At 56.0% G+C, this 21,218-nt stretch overlaps 7 protein-coding genes and 1 non-coding gene across 8 annotated transcripts; 4 read left to right on the top strand and 4 right to left on the bottom strand.

Moving 5' to 3' along the window:
- Positions 1-572: 572 nt before the first annotated feature.
- Positions 573-2,841, top strand: B0T26DRAFT_672497 (ATP synthase alpha/beta family, nucleotide-binding domain-containing protein; the record flags this gene model as incomplete). Its single annotated transcript, XM_060439460.1, has 7 exons — positions 573-581; positions 703-739; positions 816-837; positions 910-958; positions 1,019-1,103; positions 1,162-2,726; positions 2,785-2,841. 7 exons carry the CDS (start codon positions 573-575, stop codon positions 2,839-2,841), a joined length of 1,824 nt encoding a protein of 607 aa, XP_060300737.1.
- A 1,042-nt stretch (positions 2,842-3,883) lies between these two features.
- Positions 3,884-5,963, bottom strand: B0T26DRAFT_672496 (uncharacterized protein; the record flags this gene model as incomplete). Its single annotated transcript, XM_060439459.1, has 2 exons — positions 3,884-4,142; positions 4,210-5,963. The coding sequence occupies 2 exons, from the start codon at positions 5,961-5,963 to the stop codon at positions 3,884-3,886; spliced, it is 2,013 nt and encodes a 670-aa protein (XP_060300736.1).
- Positions 5,964-8,271: 2,308 nt separating this feature from the next.
- On the top strand, positions 8,272-10,968 carry B0T26DRAFT_738410 (uncharacterized protein; the record flags this gene model as incomplete). The annotated part of the gene is made up of 7 exons (XM_060443592.1): positions 8,272-8,395; positions 8,435-9,183; positions 9,226-9,813; positions 9,844-9,894; positions 9,931-9,956; positions 9,996-10,132; positions 10,169-10,968. The coding sequence occupies 7 exons, from the start codon at positions 8,272-8,274 to the stop codon at positions 10,966-10,968; spliced, it is 2,475 nt and encodes an 824-aa protein (XP_060300735.1).
- A 304-nt stretch (positions 10,969-11,272) lies between these two features.
- Positions 11,273-11,370, bottom strand: B0T26DRAFT_t54. The gene has a single exon. It is a non-coding gene; the product is annotated as a tRNA-Gly (tRNA).
- Positions 11,371-12,959: 1,589 nt separating this feature from the next.
- Positions 12,960-14,160, top strand: B0T26DRAFT_766547 (uncharacterized protein; the record flags this gene model as incomplete). Its single annotated transcript, XM_060446477.1, has 2 exons — positions 12,960-13,209; positions 13,274-14,160. The coding sequence occupies 2 exons, from the start codon at positions 12,960-12,962 to the stop codon at positions 13,738-13,740; spliced, it is 717 nt and encodes a 238-aa protein (XP_060300734.1). The 3' UTR covers positions 13,741-14,160.
- A 1,150-nt stretch (positions 14,161-15,310) lies between these two features.
- On the bottom strand, positions 15,311-16,340 carry B0T26DRAFT_147804 (septum-promoting GTP-binding protein). The gene is made up of 4 exons (XM_060433448.1): positions 16,253-16,340; positions 15,748-16,164; positions 15,581-15,655; positions 15,311-15,487 (listed from the first exon to the last, which is right to left on the bottom strand). The coding sequence occupies exons 2-4, from the start codon at positions 16,126-16,128 to the stop codon at positions 15,389-15,391; spliced, it is 555 nt and encodes a 184-aa protein (XP_060300733.1). The 5' UTR covers positions 16,129-16,164; positions 16,253-16,340; the 3' UTR covers positions 15,311-15,388.
- Positions 16,341-18,151: 1,811 nt separating this feature from the next.
- On the top strand, positions 18,152-18,839 carry B0T26DRAFT_637772 (glycine cleavage H-protein-domain-containing protein; the record flags this gene model as incomplete). The annotated part of the gene is made up of 2 exons (XM_060436960.1): positions 18,152-18,266; positions 18,427-18,839. 2 exons carry the CDS (start codon positions 18,152-18,154, stop codon positions 18,837-18,839), a joined length of 528 nt encoding a protein of 175 aa, XP_060300732.1.
- A 1,106-nt stretch (positions 18,840-19,945) lies between these two features.
- On the bottom strand, positions 19,946-20,998 carry B0T26DRAFT_636568 (porphobilinogen deaminase-like protein; the record flags this gene model as incomplete). Its single annotated transcript, XM_060436839.1, has 1 exon — positions 19,946-20,998. The coding sequence occupies one exon, from the start codon at positions 20,996-20,998 to the stop codon at positions 19,946-19,948; it is 1,053 nt and encodes a 350-aa protein (XP_060300731.1).
- Between the last annotated feature and the right edge of the window lie 220 nt (positions 20,999-21,218).

Raw genomic sequence — 21,218 nt, 5'->3', positions numbered from 1 at the left:
TTGGCGGGCGGTACCGTACTGCACTTGCAAGTACCGACGTGCCCGAAACATGAACCCTCGAACAACTTTTGCCAATTTGTCGATTACGCAAAACTTACAGTCAGGCCATCGCATACGTCTGCCTAGCTGTCTACTTGCGTGGCTTTATACAGACAGCCGTTTGCATGCATGGTGTAGGATTGCGGCCACGACTGAAGGCGCGGCCGTCGCTTGTTGACCTGTTGGTCGGGACTAGAGGTAACAATAGCAGCAGCCACCAGGCGCCTCCAGCTGCCAGGGCCAGTGCCACCGCCGCAGCGTCTGCCTCCACCGCATCATTCTCTCCACTGCCAGTGCCAGTGCCAGTGGGCGGTGCTGCGGCTGCGGGCAGCGACCAGGGAGAGCTTGCCCCATCGGCCCTCGACCAAGCTGCAAACCTCCCGCCGCTGCCACCATCACCACCAACACCGCAGCTCTCCCCATCCGACCCACCGTCGCCCGAGCCGCTCGTGCATACCCCTATAGCTTCTATTGTCTCTAAATCTCCGTCCGAACTTGAGAGTACTCTGCCGTCGCCAATTAGCTCGCCCAAGATGGCTCCAGTAAGCTTTGCCCCATCGATTCGCAGCTCACTAAGGCTTTGTCGTCGCCCGCGTGGCCCAATTCCCGCATCCTCGAGCTACCCCTCCAGGACTAGACACTGACAGCAAACCCTCGCCATAGTCAAAGACAGATGGCGACAAGGATGGATTCCACACAGGTATGCCTGAATACTTGCGACCGCCCGTGCCTGGCTGGCGTCGTGCTCGTTCTATTTACTCACTGATGGCTTGCAGGCAAGATCTACTCGGTATCAGGGTTAGTCTCTACCGAATCCCGACCGACGACGTCCCTCCTCGTTGCAAACCGTAGCTAACATTAGACCCGAAGGCCCGTTGTTGTCGCCGAGGACATGATCGGTGTTGCTATGTATGAGTTGGTATGGCTCGCGGCCCCTCGCATCCTGTCGTCGTTGGTTTGAAGCTAAGCGCTGGAATAGGTGAGAGTTGGCCTCGACAACCTCGTCGGCGAAGTCATCCGAATCAATGGCGACCAAGCGACCATTCAGGTGTACGAAGAGACTGGTAGGACGCTCCATTTCTGTTTGTCCCCGAGGCTCACCACTGACTTCTTCACCGATAGCCGGTGTCAAGGTTGGCGACCCAGTAGAGCGAACAGGCAAGCCTTTGTCCGTCGAGCTTGGCCCTGGCCTGCTGAACAACATTTACGACGGTATCCAACGGCCGCTCGCCAAGATCGCCGACGTCTCCAACAGCATCTACATCCCCCGAGGTATCGCCACCCCTGCGCTCGACCGCAAGACGAAATGGGACTTCACACCAACGCTCAAGGTTGGCGACCACATCGCCGGCGGCGATGTCTGGGGAACCGTCTACGAAAACTCGTTCGTCTCGGTTCACAAGATCATGCTCCCTCCCCGCGCTCGCGGAACCATTACCAAGATCGCCGATAAGGGCAGCTACACGGTAGACGAGAAGATCCTCGAGGTCGAGTTCGACGGTAAGAAGAGCGAGTACGGCATGATGCAGACGTGGCCCGTCCGAGTTCCACGCCCCACGACTGAGAAGCACTCTGCCGACAAGCCCTTCATTGTTGGCCAGCGCGTGCTGGACGCCCTTTTTCCCTCGGTTCAGGGTGGCACTGTCGCCATTCCCGGCGCTTTTGGCTGCGGCAAGACGGTCATCAGCCAGTCGGTTTCAAAGTTCTCCAACAGCGACGTGATTGTCTATGTTGGATGCGGCGAGCGCGGTAACGAGATGGCCGAGGTTCTGAAGGATTTCCCCGAGCTCGAGATCGAGGTTGACGGCCGCATGGAGCCCATCATGAAGCGGACCACGCTCATTGCCAACACCTCCAACATGCCCGTCGCCGCGCGTGAGGCCTCCATCTACACTGGAATTACAGTAGCTGAGTACTTCAGGGACCAGGGCATGAACGTCGCCATGATGGCCGACTCGTCATCCCGCTGGGCTGAGGCTCTGAGAGAAATCTCGGGTCGCTTGGGGGAAATGCCTGCCGATCAGGGTTTCCCCGCCTACCTCAGCGCTAAGTTGGCCTCGTTCTACGAGCGTGCTGGCAGGATCCAGGCACTTGGCAGCCCGTCTCGCGAGGGCAGTGTCAGCATTGTTGGCGCTGTTTCTCCCCCAGGTGGTGACTTTTCGGATCCCGTCACTTCGGCTACGCTTGGTATTGTGCAAGTCTTCTGGGGTCTGGACAAGAAACTGGCGCAGCGCAAGCACTTCCCGTCCATCAACACGTCAGTCAGCTACAGCAAGTACATGACAACCCTAGACAAGTGGTATGAAAAGGACTTTCCCGAGTTCCCGAGGCTGCGTGACCGCATCCGCCAGCTCCTTTCGGATAGCGAAGAGCTGGACCAGGTCGTCCAACTGGTCGGCAAGTCGGCGTTGTCTGACCCTGACAAGATCACACTTGACCTGTCTACCCTCATCAAGGAGGACTTCCTACAGCAAAACGGATATTCAAAATACGATGCCTTTTGCCCCCTGTGGAAGACGGAGTGGATGATGAAGCTCATGGTGGGATTCCACGACGAGTCCCAGAAGGCGGTTGCCCAGGGTCTGTCTTGGGCCAAGGTGCGCGATGCCACTCAAGATCTGCAGGACCAATTGCGGCAACTCAAGTTTGAGCGTCCTAGTGATGGCGAGGAAGCCGTCACCAAGAAAGTATGTATCCCCGGTTTGCTCAAGGTCAAATTTGATTTACCGCTAACTTTTACTACAGTACGAGGCGATACAGCAGAGCATGCTCGACAAGTTCGCGTCCGTCACAGACGAGTAATTAACCAGCCATGGCGTCGGTGGTACCGGTAGATGTTGATATTTTAAGGAGGCGTGACGAGGAACTTCGCATAGGGAAGAGGTTGTTGTTGGTAGGCGAGAGAGTAGTGAAATTGTATTCCCTGTTTTTGGCTTGCTTTGCAGCAATTCTGTACGTGTACCCTTGCCTGTATGCACATGATTCGGTAATGGAAAGTCCTTTTCCTCCATACATAGAACCTACTATTACCCTGGCATGATTTTTTGTCGCTCGCCTCGTGTTGGCTGTTTTGTTCTTCGTGGTTGACTCTGGAGGTTATCGTAACATACATAACCCTCCCACCCCTAAGAACCTACCGAAGATAGTCGGTTGAAATAGTATATCTTGATTCTGTTTCGGTCCAATGTTTTTTGTCTGTATTGCACCTATGTATACTGTACCGTCGTCGCGCTCGAAGGCGAGCATTGAGCCTCCCCGGATATATGAAATGCGATAGAAGAGCGGCCGAGGATGAAGCAACAACACAGAGCGGGAGAATGTGCAATGTCTGGGATATCTAAGTCGTGGTTTCTTTTTGCATGGTAGGTATTCATACAATCGTCATCTAGTCGTCATACAAATCATACATAGGTAACTTCCCCCTCCCCCTCTTGTTTTGGAACCTTGAGTTGAGCCGCAACTAAAGGTCTAAACTTTCGTCCTTCGATGCTCGACATCCATCAATCCATCCACCCGTACCATCTCTCTTACCAAATCATTCCAATAAATAAAGACATTATTCACGGCTTTTCTGCCTTATTCCTCTTCTCTTCTCCGCCGCTGCAAGTCATTTCCGACATGGCAGTTCGTCAAGATACGTGGGCCCCAGGGTCATGATCCAAGCGAGTATAGCCCTTGCTCTCTCCTCGGGTTCAAAGTTAGATCCAGAAATGGCCTTGTCCAAGAGCGCGGTATAAACGCGGTATAATGCCGTTCGTTATACCGGAGAGAATAGGATGCTTTTGGAAACCCAACCCAGCTAGCAGGTTGCTGATGAGATAGCGTGAGCGCTCGTTAGGTGCCGTCATTTCGCGCCCCTGTCCCTGGCCGCCGCCGCCGCAGCAGCATTCGATGTTGTCGTCGTCGATGTAGATCCCTGGTCAGGCGGAGACAGGCTTTTCTCCCATTCCTTCATGAACTCGGTAGCAGTCCGCTTAAGATTGCTAGGCGTAAGCCGATTTAGTACGGGGGGCAAGAGCTCTTCGAGCTTGGTGGGCGACAGTGGCCCCGGGGACCGTGGGGAGCGTGTAGTAGCCAGACGCGGCTTTGACCCTTTCTTCTTGCTATTATTGTTGGAGCACGAGTCAGCGGAATATGTCCCTACGGAGGACGAAGAAAGAGAACCCTTACAGAGGAGTGTCGTTCTCGTTGCGCCTTTCCGGGATCGTCGAGATGATATCCCCGTTCGCCGTCGACCCGCTCCATCTGGGCGAGTTGACAGACGGACTGTCCCAGTTTGACCAATCGCTATCCTCATAAGATTCGATTGTCAACGGCGTCCAGGAGAACCGTTTCGATGTCTTTGATGTCTCAGTGTTTGATCGCGAGAGAGCCGGCGCAGACCTCGGCGGGGCGGCACCGTTGATGTCTTTCTCCTCTGCGTGATCGTCTTTTGCCAGCGGAGTCTCGTCAAAGACCGAATCAACCCGGGGTCGAGAGTTGGCGCCCGAGGCACGGATGGTGTCTTGTCCATCACCGCCATAGCCTGATGGGCTCGTACTTCCGCTCAAGGTCTGCCGCATGTTGCCGTCGCCGCCCCTAAGATAATCTCCATGGCCCGTGATAGGCTCGTCGCCCACTGTTGCCTGCCGCAGATCTTCCATAAAGGTCCACAAGCCGGTCTTGAGGTCCTGGGCGATTTGCTTCACACCACTTGCTTGGTGCTGCGACCGCGGAGCCCACGAAGCGCGCTTCGAAGGCGGGGCCGGTGTGCTGGGGGCGAACCGGCTGGAGTGCGGCGAATCGCTATCGAGACCAGACCTGTCCTCGCCAGGCCCGTCTTCGTGAACGGAGAAGCCAGGGCCGTTTGGCTTTGTGGGGGACAGTAACGACAAGGTCCTTGCGTGGCCTCCCCTGAAAACACGCCGACGCCCTCTGTCTGGGGTGCCTTGCTGGCTCTGGTGGCTGAGGAGCAATGATTTCCTCTTGTCGAGCTCCGCGTTTCGCTTCGTGGTAGCAGAGTCGTCTATCAGCTCGGTGCTGATGGGAGCCAGGGGACGTAGCAGCTCAATGTTGCGTCTCTCGGCCCTCTTTCTGTGCGCCTCGTGTGAGGTCCATTGTCTCTTCAGCCGTGTCAGATCGGACTCTGCGCGGCTGAGCTCTTCTCGGAGCTCGAGAACACGACGCTCCTGCGCGGCAATGGCAGTGATGAAGTCGTTGGGGTCAACAGGCGACATTAACGAAGGCGAGTCCAGCGGCGTAGGTGGGAACGAAGCCGAGGTGGTGGAGATGGGAGCCGGGCGCGACGGCAAGGTGGTGGGCAGCGCAATAGGCAACGTCAGCGAGAGACGGTTAGTGCTGCGAGATGCCGTCGAGGCCGAGCGCGCGGACCGCGTCTCAATCGAGTCGTCGACATGGGGAGAAGGAGGCATGAACCGTTCATCTGGTAAGCATCTCGGTTCTGCCTTGTCGGGCTCTCTCGCGTGGCTATAATGGGATTGGGGAGCTGGGGGTCGTGACAGCATGAGTCCTTCTAGGCTATTCTGGGTAGATATAGCCTGCTCCATGGTCGCTGTCTCGGTCGGCACGGGCCGTCGTGTCTCGGGGCGCTTGGAGGCGGGCGGCCTGTGCAGGACAAAGGAATGCGATGTCTTGCGCAGGGAATCGGGGTAGTAGGCGGCGCACGAGGTTCTCCGCCGGCGGTAAGGAGTGGCGGGCGCGGCGCAGTTGCGACGATGGCGTCTCCAATGGGCGAGGGCCGATGGCGACGGCGACGACGAGGAACACTGCTGTGACTGGGGCAAGGCGGGAATTGGGCGGCTCGTTCTTCTGGCAACGAGGATGGCCTTGTGCACGTTCAGCGGGTGGCTGTCACTTAGGAAAAGAGCGTTGGCAAAGGCCGATACAAAACAAGTTTGCAAAACAACAGTTGAAGTTTTCTTCATGGGAAACGAGTGTGAAGGGCGGTTTAGAAGGGGACGACGGCGGGTGGGCACCTCATCTCGTCCCTTTCATGCGCCGTGGTGTTTAATTGGCGAAGCAGGCCAGACCGCTAGTACGAGTGCGACGGCTCGACTGGGGAGCGATGTCCAGGCGACGGCGGGCAATGCTGCAAAAACACTCTGGCGCAGGCTGATCGCTGTCGTCCAAACTGTCCTCGGTCGTGATACCTGGTAAAATGTTTGATGCCGGGTCGGGTTGCTTTGTTTTGTTTGTTCTGTTTGCTGCCGCGGGTGGATAATAGGGAGCTGCGAGAACGAACGCGTGGGCTGCTGGCCCAAAAAACACAGGGAGCCGGGGTCCAATGGTACGGCCAGTACTCGGTACGGTCAGGTACCTCCTGGGAAGTACGAAGTAGACAGGGCGTATCCGGCAAACCCTTAATTGAGCACTGAGACAGAGAAAAAATTCAGTTGTGGCCTCCGTAGGTCAGGCTGTTATTCAAAAAGAAAGAAGGATGCACGAAAACGAAGAGTTTCTTGGAAGGAGGTCGTTCCGTCAAGAGGTCTCGGAGGGAGCTGTCATTACAAGTACTATTACGAGTCTCGGGGTGCGACTCTCATTTCGATTGTTGCTGCTCCGCTAGAGATCCTTGCCTTAAGCCTGCTGCTCACAGTGTCATGGAAACCCGCAGGGACCATCACGAGGTGTCGGGGCGAAACCAATTCCGATTCCACGATGGGGTTCGCAAAAGCAATTCTCAGGGGGGCCTCCATAGCTTGAACAGTGGCGTGCCTGGGCGGTGAGCGAGACATTGCGATGGCCCTGCATGTAGCGTACACTAAATACCGACTAGTATAAATGCGCTAGGGGCACCAGGCGTGCTGGGCCGAATCCATCAATCAGCCACGCGAGTTCAGAGGTGGTCATGAAATGACGGCGCGTTTTCGTTACTCTTCTCAATTCTGAAACAAGCCGATAAACAATCTACGTGTAAACTAAAAGCTGGGTAGATCTACGGATAGAAGCCGACGTTCGGTGAGCAGGTGTGCAAAAGATTGGTACTGGCGGTGTTCTAGAAACAGGGCCCTTGTAATTTATGCCCCAGGTTTTCGGAAATTGAGCCCAGTTCCGTGTTGTGGATGTATGAACAGTACGTACCTTCAGCGAACAGCTAAAGCGCACACGTGACAGCGTGTATTAGTCGCACCTGCCCCGTCCCGCACCGCTCTGATGATGGCCACCGTGCGACCACACGCAGCTGTCTTGAAAGGCAAAGGTAAAATTGAATGGGGTTTCATTAGACAACTTTTCAAGTCAAGAGTAATAAGGTGTTTTACCTTTATCGGCGGTACCTCACCGGGTCCATACCTTAAACGTCGACACTACAAAATACTCCATGCCGCAAGCCGCAAGCCACCAGCCGCCTGTCGCCCAGCATGGTCAGGTTGAGCAGCAGCCTCCGCAAGAGTGACGAGAACACGGCGCCTGAATGGAACATGGAAACCCAAGACAGCCAGAAGATCCTCAAAACGTATTGGAACCGTATCAGCACAGACAGCATAGTGAGTCCAATGCCATGCCCTGCGCGCCGAAACGACGAGGTGGCGTCGTCGACTTCCCCTCTCCTGCTAGCAATTGCTATTGGACCTTCAATGAGCTGTGCTAACCACAAGTAACGGGCACTGTATGAGAGTAGAACGAACACTTCACCGAACCCGACGAAGATGATGAGGCTGTGGCTCTGCCCGCCCAAACGCAAAACAATGCTGCGTCTGCCTCGTCAGTAACTTCTCTGAGAGGTGAATATCTACTGGCTAGCTTCATTTTTACTGTGATTATGTTTTATCTTAGCATCATGTTACTGACCTTCTGGCATGTACAGGAAATCGACCTGTCGCCAACAATGAAGCACTTGCACTGGGTTCGGGTTCTCAATTAGTACGTCCGCCTTCTTTGCTTTTTTCTCTTCGCCGTCCCACGCAGCCCAATCAATCAATTTCATCCAAGGCACAATCCCTGCTGCGTGTAACATGGGGTCCGCACTGACTAGCAATGAAGACGCGCGATGCCATCACCCGCCATCGTCGCAACTCGCCGCCCGCGACTCAAGGCCACAGCTTCAGTCGGGGCTCAGGTCGAGGCGCGAAGCATCGCGAATCGAGCGACCGCCAATTCAGTGCAGTGCCGAAATCAGAATATTGCAGCGATAACCACAACAGCGGTAATATCGACGACTACGGCGATAAAGAGGACGTTCCACATGTCCGCTCATCAGCAGGTTCTGCGCGCCCAGCCAAGAAGCTCCGGAAGATGGAATCCTCTCAGTCGCCTACCCAGTCCAACGACGGACGCAGCTACGATCAGTACTTCCGCACTGCGTCTCCTGGTCGTCCATCGGCCCCCAACGATGACACGAACCCTATAAAGCTCCTTCGTAGCAGCCCTGGCGGCTACCCGACATCCCTGGATGTAGATGACCACTCCGACACCGATCATCTTGACTTTGAAAACGCGCCAGCGACAGCCGCGGAGAAGAACACCTCGCCGGCTCAGGATGACTCAGGTTTCGTCGACCTTGGAAAGTTTGCCCGTCCACGGAACCCAACCTCCCAGATCCAGGCGCCCTCCCCATATGTGCCATTCCCAGAGACACCTGCTCCCCCTCAAAACCCCTTTCGTCTAGGAGGCCGGTCTCAGCTTCTTGCACCCTCGCAGCTGTTTGGGGGCACCCAGTTTTCTTCGGCAGTCAAGCTCGCCAGCCCAACCTCGTCGCGGCCCTCTCCCGCCGATTTCCCGCACAACTCCATATCTCCCAACGTCTTTATCTCGTCTCCTCTAAAAACCCGAGGTCTTCGTTCGTCACCAGTTCCCAACGCCACGTCAAGTCCACAAGTCCTACCCGGCACAACTTCGCCGCCTAGATTTGACGGTGAAGTGACTAGCAGCCCAATCCAGACTGCCTCCATAACAGGCCCAGTGATCCCTGGGTCGTCTCATTATGAGGCCCCCGCGAAGAAATCCGCCCCGGGGCCGATGGGCACGTACGAGCCGATGCACAAGTCGCAGGAGAGGCGCTCAAATTCACAGCTGTCTCTTGATGGCCCTAGCTCAGGAGACGACTCCGATGATCAGGAGTCTATTACGAGACGCCTCAAAGCGAAGAACAAGAAGGAAGCTGCTTCTAGAAGGCTTGTTAATATTAGCATTCCTCGGGCTTCGAGAGTTACGAAACCAGATGAAATCGAAGTCCCCTCAACAAATAAGCGGAAGCCAAGGAACGGTCCAGCCTGTTATTCAACTCGATGCCGTACGGCACGGTCATCTGACGAGAAATTAACTCGGCTGAAGACTGTTGCTGACTCTCAGGAGCGCCGTGTGCAACCTGATGATGGCCAATTCGGGCATGATGCGGACTCTACTCAGTCCGAAACAGGCGAAGGTCCAAAGTCGGACACGGTTGGGACGCCAGCCATGGCCCCACCACTTACAAGACCAATGCCGAGCCCGGCGATAGAAGCAACGCCATATTTGAGCAGTCGGGATACTGGCATCGCCGATGCCATACCCGAGACTAGCCCGACAGAGGAGCGGTTTGAGGTTCCCGAAGAGAGCAACCTTTCTCCAGCTGACCGTCCTCTGCTCAGAGTGAAGTCGACACCCAATTTTCTGTCGTCACCGCCGGCATTAAGTACTAGATCTCACAAAGCCAAGGCATCGTCTACATTAAATGGCGGGCCGGGCTCGACCTCGTCGTCACTGAGTAACCTTGCGTCGACGCCAGCCGTCTCGTCTGGTACTACCCCAGCAACGCAAGATTCGGGTCCAGCAAGGTCGGCTCTCGGTGTTGGTTTGGTATCTAACTCTTCACCAGCCGTTGCCAAGTATAAGCGACGTGCAACTCATGAGAGATTGCCAGCGTTGAAAATGGGCTCGGTGGAAAATCTGAGACATTCTGCTAGGATCGGGAAGCAAAGGTCGGCCTCGCCGGATGAGCTGTCGCGATCCCAGACTACGACGCCTACTTTTGAACACAGCCTCCGTGGATCTCGGGTCTCGGCGGCGTCAAAAACTTTTCGGGCCTTCGGCAAGCCCCAACAAACACAGCGTGGCACGGAGCTCTTTGAAGGAATGGCATTCGCAATATCCTTGCAGTCCCGCAGACCTGGCGAGAGTAGCGACCATTTTAACACCAGAATGGAGTCGGCAGCCGCGATCGAAAAGGCGATCAAATGGGCTGGCGGCAGGATCCTTGAGAACGGGTTCGATGAGCTGTTTGACGTGTTGCCGGCTAAGCCAGTGACTGGCAACTCGACGTCGACTCAGGTAGAGCCTGAGATCAGCCTGACGCCCGAGGGCAGATCGACGGGATTTGCTGCACTGATCGCAGATGGCCACTCTCGCAAAGTCAAATACATCCAGGCGCTGGCACTTGGGTTGCCATGCATTGCAAGTCGCTGGATCACGTCGTGCCTAGACCGGAACGAGCTTCTCGACTGGACACCATACCTCCTCTGCGCGGGCCAGTCGGCATTCCTCGGGGATGCCATCAGGTCGCGGACCTTGGCGCCGTACAATGCTTCGACTGCTAGTCTAGTTGATGTCATTGGGCAGCGAACCAAGTTTCTGGAGCGAAGTCGGATACTTCTCGTCATGAAGAAGTCACTGGAGAACAAGAAGATGGCCTACGTGTTCCTAGCGCGCGTCCTGGGTGCATCCCTGACTCGCGTCTACAGCGCCGATGAGGCAAAGGCGGAGATGAAGGCAGCCGAAGATGCGGGCCGGCCGTTCGACTGGGTGTATGCCGATGGCAAATCGGACCAGGGGAACATGTTTGCTGTCCCGGCGTCACGGCTAGGTGACGTCAAGAAGCGTAAGAGAGGTAGTGCCGCGGCTGCGGCTGCTGCTGATGAGCCGCCGAGCAAGAAGATTCGAACGCTCAGCGATGAGCTAGTCATCCAGAGCCTGATTTTGGGCCGGTTGATTGAGGAAGGCGAGATGGGGAAGTAGGACGGCGAGCTCCTAGTATTGTTTAGTTCTTGATCGTGCAATAATACATGGCTGTCGAGGACAGGCCACTGGGATGTGGGGTGTAAGATATGTTCGTCTTATCAGGGCGCAGGGCATGCATACTATCTGCGGCTGGGGCACATGGGGGTTGGGAAAACGGCGATATTGGTGTTTTTGAGGAAATTTTATTGACACTGCACTCCTTTCCAAGATTTGTTTACTTGTACTGACTGACTCTGTAAGGAAAGGTGTTTGTTTATACAAAAATGGCAAAAAGGCAAAAAGAAGGCAAAAAGAAGAGATCTGCGTCAGCCGCGAATTGAAATTGAACGCGGGGCCCATCGAATTCTGGTTGTTATATCAGAATGGCAACGATGGATTTTACCACTAAACCACTGACGCCGGGTTGATCCTGCACCCCGTGCCGAGGTGGATGGATCTGTTGATGCTGGAGGGGAGGACTATTCCCTTTTTCATGTGGTAGATGCGATTTGGGAACTCTTTTGGAACTCTACACTTGGGTGTCTTGCATTGCATTAGTTTCACCTTCGAGCCACTCTCTTCTACGTGATACTCTGCTTTTGCTGCCTAGATAATCTTGGTGCAGCTGCAAGACTCTCGTTCGTCGTCAAAGACTGTTGCACAGGATAGGCAGGCGACTTTTCGGGTTGGAAATTGCCACTCGCTTCCACTGCATATCTGTCGTTTTATTTGTCATGGACAAGCTAGGTAGGGAGGTAGGTAGGTGGTAGTCGAGAGACTGGTTATTGATCAAGCTACATAGCACTAGCAGCAAAAATAAATCAAGTATATGAAGTTACAATACAAACCGTGGACCCTTTCGTGTGTATATAGCGATGGTGATGGATATGTTATGTTTTCTTTCGTCTACTCCTACGAGAGTTCCACAGCTAGATTTATTACCAAAGTGAAATGGCTTATACTCGTCACCACGCACACACTAAAATTAGGTAGTGATGCGTATAAGCCGTAGGTCATATCTTGCTGTGATCGACTCGAAAACAGTCGAGGTTCGCTCCTCAACGGAGTCGATAAACAAATAAAGAAAGAGACCCCAGTACAAGTCACACACATGACGCTTCCAATTGCTGCTGTGTGAGCCAGCGGATTCAACACTCAACAGTGCTTCCCAAGCTCCCGTTTTGTGGTCTGTCAGAACGGGAGCGGGGAGCGGGAGCCGAATCGTGCGACAGACTCGGTTCCTAGCCTGGAGAGAGAGCGTCACCTGGTACTTGTACCTACAGAACAGAGGATAACTCTCGTCAGACCAGACACACACGCGCAGTCATGACAAATCCTGGCAGCCGCCGTGTCCGCGCCCGTGTCCGCGTCCCACCGCTCCGGAGCATCGCCGATTTGCTCGTTTCCCCTCCTATTCTCCTTGTCCTGTCTGTGTACAGGGGTAACTAGACAGGCCAGGGACTTTGTCGGCGTTTTTTTGGTCCCAAAAACAAGGCATGCTCGTGTTGTTGAGGTTTCCTGTTGCTGTTGTTGCTGCAGCTGGGATAAATGTCCGGCATCGTCCATGTTAGACGACGACGTGGCTGGGCCATGGTTTCTTCTTCAGCGCGAGAAGGCAAAAGGAGGGGACTTTTGCGCGCCTGCTCTCTCTCCGTGTTGGACTGCTGGAGGGTGAGGACTTTGGTGGCCGTAGAGTCGCCATCGGCCGATCCGGTGGCGATGTGCTTGGAACAGCCGTGGACTAGACTGGACCAACATGGAGCCCGTCGAGCCATGCTTATAACGCGACGCTGGCTGGATGGCCCCCTTTTCTTTTCTGGCCTCTCCAGACATCCAACCAGAGAGACCCAGAGGCCAAGTAGGAGAGAAGAGACCAAAGGGGCCAAGGTGAGCTTTCCAGGGCCAGGGGCAGCATAGACGGCACAATAACTGTTATATTGACGTGACGAGAATAGCAGCAAGGCCCTCTCCAGTACTACACCTAAAAGCCAAACCCAAAGCTAGCAACCATGAAGCAGTCCTGCGTCGGGCTCATGGCAGCGGCCCTGTTCCGCGTGACGGCCGCGCAGAGCACGACGCTGACGCTCGTGCCCACGCCCATATCGGTGTCGTCTGCGTCGGTGGCGTGGACGGCCGGGCCGCCGTCATCAATCTCGCTGGCCGCTGCATCCCCGGTACCATCGGCGTCGTCTGCCGCCGGGCCTGCTATCTGCGGGCAAGGCTTTACGTACTGCGGATACATCCTGCGCGACCACCAGAGTGGGTTTTTCTTCTTCTTTCTCGTCGCTGTCAACTCTAACTAACCGGGTTTTGTTCCACACAGACTTTAAGGAAGAAGACATCGTTAAGGCCTACTGCGCGGGCAACAAGGAGAACTGCGCCAACGGCAAGACCAAGACGGACCCCATCCAGGCCCTGTACGTGTGCCTGCCGCCGTCGGCGAACCCGAAGCCCAAGGCGAAGCGGATCAAGGGGCGGCAGATCACCACCACGGTCATCATCGGCGGCGACGGGCTGCCGGTATCGCTGTCGTCGTCGGTAGCGGCGGCGGCGGCGGTGACGTCCACGGTCACGGCGGCGGCGTCGTGGGGCGTGTCGCCCGTGTCACCGCTGGTGCCCGTGTCGTCGTCGGCGTCGGCCGTCGGCGGCGTGCTGGCCAACGGCGACGGCTCGTGCTCGGCCGCCACGGCCACCGTCGGCAACCGCCTCGAGCTGCTGTGCTCGTGCGGCGGCCAGTGTCTCAACCCCCTGGCCGACCACATTGGCCGGTGCGACGTCCCGTGCTCGTAAAAAAGGCTTTTTTGTGTCTGTCTGACAAGAAAGTCAGCCCCCCTGTGCGAAAAAGGAAGAGAAGAAAAGGACCCCGGGAGGGCTGACCAGGGAGAGAAGCAAAATAGAGTCCAACTGAAGGATGATGGGATGTTTGTTCTCTTTCAGTCAATGTTTGAAGGAAACAGAGAAAAAGGGGGCTAGCCGTTCCTTTGAGCCAAACAACTCTCCAGCCCGCCTTTAGCCATACCTTCACGTCCAATCGTTTTGCCACTTCCTTAGAGAAAGGGGCATGCGTGCTTGTCTATCTGTCCACCAGATTAGTTACCGTCAGTGGGTAGGCAGCTAGATCCCAGTCCAGTAATAGAATGTAAAACCTCACCCCCAAGCGTCTCTCTGTCTTCTACGGAGCAAATACTGCCTTTGAAGAAAGCCACAAACCAAACAAGCCAGCAGGTATACTTGTTTTTTTTTCTTCGGGTAGTAGTTTATTACAAATAAAAATAAAAAATAAAAATGGCATGCAATACAGAGAGACAAAAACATGGTGGGCCCTCTTCCTTTCAGAGGGTTAGTTTCGCCACTTGCGCGACCAGAAGCCACAAACTTAACACATGCTGACGCACACATAGATAGAGATGTTCCTAACCCCGTTTCCTGCTATCGATTCCCTCCCGTGAGGCTCTCGCATCCATCGCACGACCTTTCCCTGGCCAGGTATACCGCCGACGAAACACCAACCACCCTCGACAGGCCAACGTGCGGAGGAGTGGTAAGGGGCAGAGGCATAGGTAGTGGAGAAGGAAAAGGAGCAAAACAAAACAACAGCAAGAAAAAAAAGGGACAAAAGACAGACAAAGAGAAAAAGAGAGAGATATTGTGCCCACGAATGCAAGCGTTCCCAGAGTGATTTAATTCGCCTCCTTCCACCCATCCGCCAACCGACCAACCAACCAACCATATCCCCTAACCCCTCCAATATCTTTGCCAGCTATAACAAGACCGGAAAGGGCGGTAAAAAAAACAAAAAAAGAGAAAAGCCCGAGATGCCGCCAAAAAGTTGCTTTAGTGACAAATGAAAGACAAAACACACACACAGACACACAAGAACAGAGAGAGATGGAAAGGAGAGGACAGTTCTTTGTGTGTGCGTGTGTGATGTATTTAGTTTAGAGCCCCCTTTTCGGTAGGGGGGGGTTTGGATTGGGTTGGGCGACGAGGACCCAGATAGGTAGGTGTGTGTGCGTGGTTGATGGTGTGGCTGTATTCTAAAGCCACGTCGTATGGGCAAGAGGAGAAAAAAATCCAGCCCGGTAAATGGATTGCCAATTTCGGATCAAAAAAATCGGGCCCCTTTCCTTTTCTCTCTTCCCCTGTCTGTCCCCCCCTCTCTTACTCACTCGCTCGCTCGCTCACTCACACGCGCACGCCCTCTCACTCTCTCACGTGGCTTGAACAGCTACATTATTCATGATGCTGCCACCAAAGTGCTGCTGTCAATACTTTGCCGGTGAACCCTCGGTGCTGTGTGGCCCACTGCTTGAGTTTCGAAGTCTTGTTTTTTGGGGTGGGACGGGGTTATATATAGGGTGAGGGGGGGCGATTGCGAGGTTGCCGCGAGGGACAACCACCGTCAAAAGCAAAAAGCCGACACTCAAAACTCCCCGCTTCAGCACGACTGATATAGTAGCAGCGGCTCGCCGACATTACTGATTTCGGGAATTGTGCATTTCAAGTCGAAGGCTTTCGACAGCACAATTTTGAAAATCTATCCGTCCAACACAAAAGAAGCAGGTTAGATCCGATACGACCGCAAAAGATCAACAGATGGTAAATAAGAGAAAAAAGGACTCGAGCATACCTTCTGGACGTTGATGCTGTGGCTGGTGCTACTGAAGATCAGTGCCGCCCGCATCGCCTTTGCGAAGCGACGAGCCTGTTGAGAGGGGGCTTTGTCAGTCCCACGAGGTCCAGGTGACGGCCACAAAGACGGCAGCAGACACGGGGAGGGGCGGGTTGCCGTCATACCTGGTTTGAGATCTCCTCCTGTTCTTCGCGTGACAGGTTCACAAAGTGGTCGTACTTTGTCCCCACCAATACGGGGATGGCCGTCTTGTTGAATCCGCGCCCCTGGCGGTACCACTCCTTGATGCTGTTCAACGTGCTCTTGCGCGTTAGGTCGAACATGAAGAGGATGGCGACGGCGTCGTTGCACACTAGCGGCAGCATGTTGACGAACTCGCGCTGGCCGCCCAGATCCCAGATGCTGAAGGTGATCTCGGTATTGCGGATGCTGATGGTCTTCTCCATGAAGTTGACGCCCAGCGTCTGGATGTAGTCCTCGTCCCAGCTGCCCTCAACGTACTTGACCATGAGGCTGGTCTTGCCAATCTGCGCATCGCCCACCATGCCCACCTTGATCACCAAGTGGCTGCGCCCGTTGGCCTGGGCGTCGGCGGCCGCGCCGTTGCTGCCGGCCCGCGATACGTGGTCCGCTCCGTAGGCGGCGCCTTGTCCGCCCGAGAGGCCCGACGCAGGGCGCGATATGGAAACGGGGTGCGGCAGAGGCGGGGTCGCATAGCGGGCCGTGGGGTCGCTGTCCATATTGGTGTCCATGGATTGGTAGTGCGGCTGTGACCTCGGCGAATTGGAGGCGGGTAGGCCCTGGTCGAAAGACTGCGACTGGGTGTGGCGGCGGTCGCGGAAGCCATTGTTCTGGTCCGAGCCCGTGTGGGGGGGGCCCTCGATGCCGCCCATAGTGTCGTCGTGGCCGTCGACGGGCATGTGGTCGTGGTCCATGGTGTCCAGAGCGTCGTGGAACTGGGCCGGAGACCCTGCCGACAATGTTGAGGAATCCAGGATGAAGGTGGAGTGGACTGAGCTGAGCCCAAAGCAATGCAGCCGGATCGGGGGTGGGGGAGGCCAACGGCTGCCTGCTCGACCTCGGGAGCGGAGGAGCCCTGGCGGCTGCGAACAAAGTTCGAGGTCGAGGTCGAAGTCGAGATCAAGATCGAAGGGAAATTGAGATCGGGGGTGGGGACCGTGGAGCCGGGAGCGAGAGAGGGAAGGAAAGGAGCCGGCGGCGGTCTTAGGCTAGCCCGATGACGACTTCATCAACTGAATTGCGGCCAAGGTAGGCGCTGGTGGGATGAGGCAAGCTGCTTCTTGGGTCCTCGCCAGGCGCAGTGCTCGTACTCGGTAGAGTACTGACCGGTACAACCTGGAAGTAAGTGCAGCGCACCTGAGGACGGGTACGGGTACGGGGACGAGGGCGAGGGCGGGCAGTGGAGATGGGGCTTTGGCGTCAACGGAAAGAAGTCGCGGACTACTTGATGTGGATGCTGTGGTAGCTGTTGTCCCGGTCAATGCGCAACGGCTGCTCGGCGGACGAATACTGCAAGAATATTCCGTAATATGCTCGAGTAATCGTTCAACGAAATGACTGTTGTGGTGTAGTTCAAGTTCCTTTTTGGCTAGGTTCCATGCCAGGGGCGCTGAGGTGGCACTGGACGGGGGATGGAAGCCACTGCGGGCAGGCTGAACCGGTGGGCAACACAGCGCGGAACCCACCAAGGTTTGGTTTGGCGCCACCGCTCGTCCAACTCGCCGGGCCGTCACAGCTGCCCAACTACGCTTGGTCGGTCCTGTCTAGGCCCTGGCGTTCCCAGTAAATTGATTTGGCACGCGGTTTGAGACGCGACGCGACTGCGCGCTTCGAGTCCTTCCACTGACAACTCGAGCGGAGGTCGAGGCAGTGCGGGCAGCAGCAGAACGACACAAGATGCAAAGCGCCCTGAAACGAGGATGCTTTGCAAAGATAGAGAGACACTCAGTGCACACCTATATTTCACAGCGTGACCGATTACGATGTCAACAACAATACATAATACATGGCACGGAGAAATCACGGCCCAAAAAGGAGAATGGGGCTGTTGCCGCCATTTACAAGGCCAAGCAGCCTATAGCGTGGCCGCATTACCTTACTTTTGCATAGCTTGTCAATATCAGAAGCATTTAAGGCTCAGGCAATGCCAACTCTCAAATTGTAGTGTTGTGTGTGTGTGTGTGTTCCGTGTCCGGTGTTGTCTGGCGCGGGGCTCTATTATCACTTCGGAGTTGATAAACCGCGACCTTCCGGAGCCTTTATTAGGTAAGCTCCGCTCTTCGGGACCTGTCGGCTCTGGTCCGGCACCAGCAGCACCATTGCCCAAGGCCCCAAGGCCCAAGCTCCCACGCCAAGCCTTTCCTACTGAAGCACAGACTGGGCCTGGCCGCCCGCTTTCTTTTCGTCGCTCACCACCAATCGGCGTCATTAGTTTGATTCAGATTTGACCGCCAAAGAGAGAGACATTGCCAGGACCTCCACCCGCCAACTATTTTCCGCTGCCAATTAAGCTTGTCTCGACGACGACACCACCCCCTCTCTCTCACAATGGCTTCAATTGCGCGGTACATAAGGTCTGCTCGGCCGTCTGGCCTTGCCGCGCTCGCCCAGAGCTCCGTTTCGCGCCGTGTCATTGCTCGGCCGTTTTCCGTCACAGCCACAAGTGAGTTCCTCCCTTCCCCCCCGATGCCGGATACGGAGGGAACTCTGCAGACAGCACCGGCAGCAGAAAAGCAAATCTAGTCTGCCCGAAAGACAGCACACACACACACGCACGCACAACATGCTAGCCATGCCCAAATTCTAATTGGTCCCCCCCTCAGACGCCATAAGGAAATACACCAAGGAGCACGAATGGATCGACGTGGCGGCCGACAAGAAGACGGGCGTCATCGGCATCAGCGACTACGCGGCCAAGGCGCTGGGCGACGTCGTGTTCGTTGAGCTGCCGGAGCTGGGCAAGAAGTTCGCGGCGGGCGACGCCATCGGCGCCGTCGAGTCGGTCAAGAGCGCCGCAGACATCAACGCGCCCATCTCGTGCACCATCTCGCACGTCAACCTCACCCTCGAGGAGAAGCCCAACGCCATCAATCAGGTGCCCGAGGACGACTCGCACGGCGGCGGTTGGATCTGCAAGGTCACGGTCAGCGAGCAGGGCATCAAGGACCTCGACAACCTCATGACCCTCGAGGCCTACGACGAGTTCACCGCCACCGAGGGAGAGGAGGAGCACTAGATTCCAATCTCTTCTCCGCTTCGTCGAGGTGAGGTCGGGAGTGGTCCGGATATATGGCGGCCCCGGGTAATTGGGCAATTACATCCCGGGGAGACGGCCTGGGTTCATCGAGACGGGATGAGTGGCGATGCTGTCCCCGTTACTACGGGACGGGGAGAGGGAGAGGGAAAGCAAGTCTGCGACATCGGACGGGAGTATCCTCATAGCTCGGACAGTTCAACCTGATGGGAAGGGATCTACCGCATTATACAACGGCCCGGGGTTTGTATCATAGGGCTTTTCCGGGCTAAATCGGGTGGTGTTTGGTGGATGTGTTTTTTGTGTTTATTTTCGTTTTCGTTTCGTTTATTCCTCCCCGTCTCTCATTCCAAATAACCACTCTCTGGAATCGAGAGAAAGGAGAGAGAAAGAGAACAAAGTTTCATTCTCGCCCGTCAATCACACACGCACAAATCATAGAGAGAGAAAGACATATGCGGGGGGGGTTGTCGAGCTGGTAACTAACTACCTTACTACCGATGGGGCAAGGCATTTGGGATTAGGGAGACTATGGATACTTATGTAGAGAGACTTCCTCCCCTTATTAGCCGCCACGCTCTCAACGGCTGCCCGCAGGAAACAGAACCAAACCCAGAAACAAAAAAAACAGGATTCAACAAGGCTGTTGTAGAGCGCGCTCATAGACTAAAACTACGGGATATACATAACACATGATAATAATTATACACACACACAAGGAAGCACTCTGAGACCCAGTCCCCCACTTGGCACGCTTGAGTTACCTCCTTATGCATGCACTCAGAAAGATCAGACCTAGTAGCGCACCCATGGGGATGACAGAAGTGGCTTTTTTGATTGATTGATTGCATGTGCGCTGCGCTTGTCATCTCTATATATAAACTATATCTGTACCAACAATACACAGCGCCGGCCTACCTGGTTTTTCTCTCATGTTTAATATGTATGTATATTATACAGCAATGCCGGCATATTTGCGAGTTGGTAGAGTTTCGGGGGCGAGTCGAAGTGAGGTGATATGGTGGGAAGAGACACGGTATGTATGGCAGCTGTGATTTTCTTTTTTCTTTTTCTCTTATCTTTCTTCTTCAGACGTCGCCGACCTTGACCGCAGCGAGCGACGACGGGTCGCGGACCAGGTTGATGACGTCGAGGATCTTCTGGGCGCCCTTCTCGACCAGGTCCTGGGCAATCTTCTTGCCCAGGCTGTCAGCCTGCGCGAGGCTCGCCACCTCCTCGGTGCGCTCGCCCTCGACGGCGTCCTTGCCGTCGACGCTGACGACGACGGCGCGGATCCTCAACAGCGTCTTCTTTGGGGACTGGTCCTCCTCTTCGGCCTCGTCTTCTCCGCCCACCCACGCCGTCTCGACGCCAATGGGCACGCTGCACCCGCCCTCGAGGGTGCGCATCAGGCTGCGCTCGGCGTAGCAGGCCATCATGGTGGGGGTGTGCTCGATGCTCTTGAGCAGGGCGAGGGTGCGCTCGTCGCCGTCGCGGACCTCGAGGCCGAGGGCGCCCTGGCCGACGGCGTGCAGCATGCCGCCGTCGTCGGTGGCCGAGTCGAGGAACTGGGCGATGCGGGTGCCAAAGTCCATGCGCAGCAGGCCGGCGGCGGCCAGGATGATGCAGTCGAAGGGGCCGTCGGGGTCGTCGAGCTTGCGTATGCGCGTGTCGATGTTGCCGCGCACGTCGCGGAAGGCGAGGCGGGGGTAGGCGCGGCGCAGCTGGGCGGCGCGGCGCACGCTGCTGGTGCCGACGACAGCGCCGGCGGGCAGGTCGGCGAGGCGGGCGTGGGCGTCGGGGCGGCGGAAGATGACGACGTCGCGCGGGTCTTCGCGGCGGGTGATGCAGCCTAGGGCGCAGCCGGCGGGCAGCGTGGTCGGCATGTCCTTGAGGCAGTGCACCACCATGTCGACGCCGCCCGACTCGAGCTGGGCCTCGAGCTCCGACGTCCACAGGCCCTTGCCCAGGTCGGGCAGCGGCGTCGTCTTGTCGCGGTCGCCCTGCACAGAGATGGGGTGCACCGTGAAGTCGACGTGCGGGTGCGCCTGCTTGAGCTCCGCCGTCACGAGTTCCACCTGCTTGAGGGCCAGCGCCGACCGCCGCGTGCCGACCTTTACTGTGAACTGTGCTGGCGCCATGATTTTGAGAGACACAGACTTCCAATTGCGTCGTGTGAGTGACTGCTGCACAGTGGACAATGCCTGGACGCCGCTGCTAACGAAGGGCCTAAGGGAGTGCTGTAAGCTGATGAACTGGCCTGGGCCTCCAATTGTATGTAAACTGGCAAACAGAATGCAGGTACTCACGATAGTACAAGCAGTTATATGGTCAGACGACAGTATCGTTCGTTATACACGC

The sequence above is a fragment of the Lasiosphaeria miniovina genome (assembly GCF_030549165.1).
Source record: "Lasiosphaeria miniovina strain SMH2392-1A chromosome Unknown B0T26scaffold_2, whole genome shotgun sequence".
NCBI classification, from domain to species: domain Eukaryota; kingdom Fungi; phylum Ascomycota; class Sordariomycetes; order Sordariales; family Lasiosphaeriaceae; genus Lasiosphaeria; species Lasiosphaeria miniovina.
Note: the sequence above shows the minus strand (reverse complement) of the source record. Positions and strands in the feature narration are given on the sequence as shown.